Consider the following 3830-nt stretch of genomic DNA (forward strand, 5'->3'; position numbering starts at 1 on the left):
TTTGTGCAATTTTTCTTAAGTATCAGCATAAACGCCAAAGTACCGTGATGAACAAAATGTCTAAATACTGATCAAGTTCCAGCCACATTCACTGCAATCCAAGGAGAGGCCAGCAAGGGCTGAGGCTGGATTCTGCCAGACGTCCCGGCCCTGAGCCCGTAGACCCGTCGGGGCGGGGCCTCCCTCTGGGGTACCCTCGCGGGACAGTGCATCGTTGTTCCTGCACTCTGCCCAGCGGTCCAGCGCTCAGGGCACCAGGGACAGGGCGCCCAGAGGCTGACCGGCCTGGATGCCTGCCCCTGCTCTGCTCTCCCCGGGGCCCTGCAAATGGAGAAGTATCTGAGAGGTCACTTCTGAGCTGATTGCAGAGTAACGGTCTCAGCCGTTATCTCCCGGGGCCAACGGACCCGACCCTCAGCTTATCTACCTGACTTGGGGGTCTGGGTATTGGTCAACTGCAGGATCCTAAAACCTGATCTCTGGATTTTACGCTGAAGAATTCCGTTGATGGGGAGCGTGGAAGGCTAGCCCCACTTCGAGTACTCCTTCAAGTCCGTGGGGTCCAGGCCAGGAGGATCGTTTCTCTCAGCAGTCACAATGAGCGATAAGGTCAGCTGGTGTCATTAGCCAGCAACATGATAACCTTCTGGGAAGAGTTGTTTCCCAGAGCTACTTGGCATAGGGGAAAAAATCACCCACAGGGCCATATTAGGGAATGTAAGATCAGTTCTCTGATTTCATTTGAAGTTTTACTTAAGGATGTTTGAGATGCAGCCTGTCCTGCACTGTGTCATAGACGGCTCGGGATTGTCCCAGAGGAGACACACCGTGTGATGGAGACACTCTCACCAGGAGCCCGGGTGCCTCCATCGGGCCCCCTTCCTGACTTTAATCCCCCAAAGGAGACCTTCATGGACTTGAAGTCACACTTCTGCCACAAACACACCGCCAACAGAAGAGATTTGTGAGGAACAAGATGAAGTCTCCCTGAGCACAAAGTCAGAGCCCAGCACATATTTAATGCTTCATAAATGAGGGACTTTGTTGCTCTTTATTATTAATTCTGGAACAAAGAGAAGCAACGCCTCCCCGCACCAGAACACAAAGTCCCTGAGGACAGGAGCGAAAGCTCTGCACCGGCACAGGCCTGAACCCCTAAGTTGTGTCGGAAAACCGCCGTCATGGAAATCTAGACAACAGCAGGTACAGCGGACCTCGGTTTGATTTCTTTCTTTTTCACCTCACTCTGCAAACTTGCGTAAGTAGCCTCTCCTATCGGGGCCACACTCAAAACATTAAGCTTCTTGATTTGCTTAAGGCCCTGAGGTGGGACTTCCCTGGTGATCCATTGGCTGAGACTCCAAGCTCCTAAATCAGGGGCCGGGGTTCCATCCCTGGTCAGGGAATTAGATCCCACTTGCTGCCACGAACAGAGCCTGTGAGACAGAGCTCCTGAGCGCCTGAGTTCTACAGTCCAGGGCCACAGCTAGAGAAGCCTTTGAGCTCCAAGGAAGACCCAACACAGCCAAATCAAATACATAAAAAATGAAATTATTTTTAAGTGAGGTTTTTCCTTTGCCTCTAAGACCGTTGGACCTCCTATACTTCTGTGAATTTCAGCAGTTCTGGAGAAAAGGGCTTCACGGCATTGACGCCTTACTTTCTCACCACACCCCCAGCAGAGGGTTCAGGACGCCCTCCTTCCTCACCTCGGACTGGGACTCCCTCGGCCCCAGCGAGGTTGGAATCCTGTGCCCCAAGGGGAACACAAGAGTAGAGGACTCGGGGCTTCCCTGATGGTCCAGTGGTTACGAGTCCACCTTGCAAGGCAAGGGACACTGGTTCAGTCCCTGGTCTGGGAAGATGCCAGGTGTCGCGGGGCAACTGACCCCTGAGCTGCAACTAGAGGGTAGTCCTCACTGTTGCAACCAGAGAAAGCCTGCGCGCAGCGATGAAGACCAGCACAGCCACATGCAAATGATTTGTTTAAAAGGCAGTGCATGGTCTCCTGCCTCCCCTCCATGTGTATCCCATGTGATCATGTCCAGGAAGCAGCCAACACTTCCAGCCATGAAATCCTGCTGACTGAAAGGCCACACTCTGGAGATCCTTGCATCCCTCCGTGGGTCACATTTAGATGCTCAGCCCCGGACAAAAACCAGGTCACCGCTTCTCTAAGCCTGGTTCTGTCAAAGAGACAATAGTTACTGATCACACAAGGCCAACTTTGTAAGCTGCCTGCCATAGCAGGGAATGCTTTGCAGATGCACAATTAGTAGTACCCATAACTAGATTCTGTTGTGCTTATATTACAAACATCCTTATGCTCCTGAAGCTCTGTCTTGTCATAATTCCCAGGCCTTGCACAGAGTTGTACATATATTAACAGCAGTTTTTCTACCACTGAGAGTCCCCAGAAATACAGCCTGAGACAAGGATTTGAGCAAATAGTTTATCTGGGAGGTGCTGGGACACACGTGGGGAAGAAGAGGATTCATACGGGGAAGAGAAGGCGGCCAATACTCTCTGTGATAAAGCCAGCCACCTCAGTGGATAACTGCAAGTTGATCCCACTGGGAAACCCTGGGAAGCGGTGCCCAATACACGCCCCAGAATTACTCCACTTGAGGAGCAAAGGACTGGAGTTCTCACACGCCCACTCCTGGGAGCTGTGGACTGTTCCCAGGGAGCTGCTGCTACACTCTGATGTTGAGACAACAGCAGCGAGCGCAGCGCGTTCAGAGTCCACTAGAAAGGCTGGAGGGGTGGGCGTGGCCCTGGCAGCACCCGCAGTGACTGGGCATCTTGTGAAAAGAGCACCTGAGTCCCTTCCCATGTCCTGAGAAGGCCCCACCGACCCCATTCCCCAGCCTCCTTACGAATGATATCCTCTGACCCTATTGAGGTCGGAGGATGAGATGGTTGGATGGCATCACCGACTCAATGGGCGTGAGTTTGAGCAAGCTCTGGGAGTTGGAGATGGACAGGAAGGCTTGGCGTGCTGCAGTCCATGGGGACGCAGAGAGTCAGACACGACTGAGTGACTGCACTGAACTGAACTGACCCTATTGATGAAACCCAGTAGGGTGGAAGGGGCGGTCCTTAAGGGCAGAAAGCTCGTGGGTGGGGCTCAGAAGAGGACATCAATGACAGGAAGAAGCAAGAAATCAGTTTCAGGAAAGCACTTTTATTGCTGGGGGTGGGAGGGGCAGGGTGGAGGCTGTGGGTAGGATCCAACTCAGTAGGAAGAGTGGAACGGGAGGCTTGAGCCTTACTGAGCAAGTCCAGGGCCTCCTGTGAAGACACAGTGGGAAGTGCTCTCAGCCTCTTGTTCCCCCGACTCAGCCCCAAGAGGGTCTTTCCCTCCCCACCCCACACCGAGGTGGAGATGAGTCTAGAGACCCAGGAGGCCCCTCCGGAGGTCTGGCTCTTCCTAGCACCTCCCCTCCAGGCTTGCTGTCGGTCACCCCTCTCCCACCTCCCCTCAGGTGCCCAGGGTCACACATGTAGCCGCTGCCCCAGGGATGGCCGGCTGCCCGGGACGCAAATTCCAGGCACTGATGGCAAGCTAGTGAAGGGTATCCAGCGACCCCTGAGGAGGCGGGAGGGAAGGACAGGGGCTGTGGCCTGGGGCGAAGGGAAGCAGGTGGGCAGCGTTGGCCTGTCCTTGCCTGCTGCTGCTGCTGCCTGCCCGGCATCCACCCTTAAAGAGGGGCTGGACCATGCTGGACACCTGCTGGCCAGCTGAAATGGAGACCCATATTGATGGTCACCCTCACATTCTCTGTGTCCCAGGGACACATGTATCCCTCTGCCTCTAACAAGAGGAG

At 54.3% G+C, this 3830-nt stretch overlaps 1 protein-coding gene across 1 annotated transcript in view; it reads right to left on the reverse strand.

Annotated features, from left to right (window-relative positions):
- LOC104984029 (proteoglycan 3-like) overlaps window positions 1-3830 on the reverse strand; it is a 15081-nt gene that overhangs the window by 8255 nt on the left and 2996 nt on the right. The window contains exons 2-3 of the mRNA XM_010833623.1: window positions 1674-1749; window positions 850-931 (exon numbers count right to left, since the gene is read on the reverse strand). Of these exons, the coding sequence (XP_010831925.1) occupies window positions 850-931; window positions 1674-1749 (158 nt within the window). The remainder of the gene's footprint in view (window positions 1-849; window positions 932-1673; window positions 1750-3830) is intronic.

The sequence above is a fragment of the Bison bison genome, unplaced genomic scaffold, assembly GCF_000754665.1.
Source record: "Bison bison bison isolate TAMUID 2011002044 unplaced genomic scaffold, Bison_UMD1.0 scf7180017863815, whole genome shotgun sequence".
Taxonomy (NCBI): domain Eukaryota; kingdom Metazoa; phylum Chordata; class Mammalia; order Artiodactyla; family Bovidae; genus Bison; species Bison bison.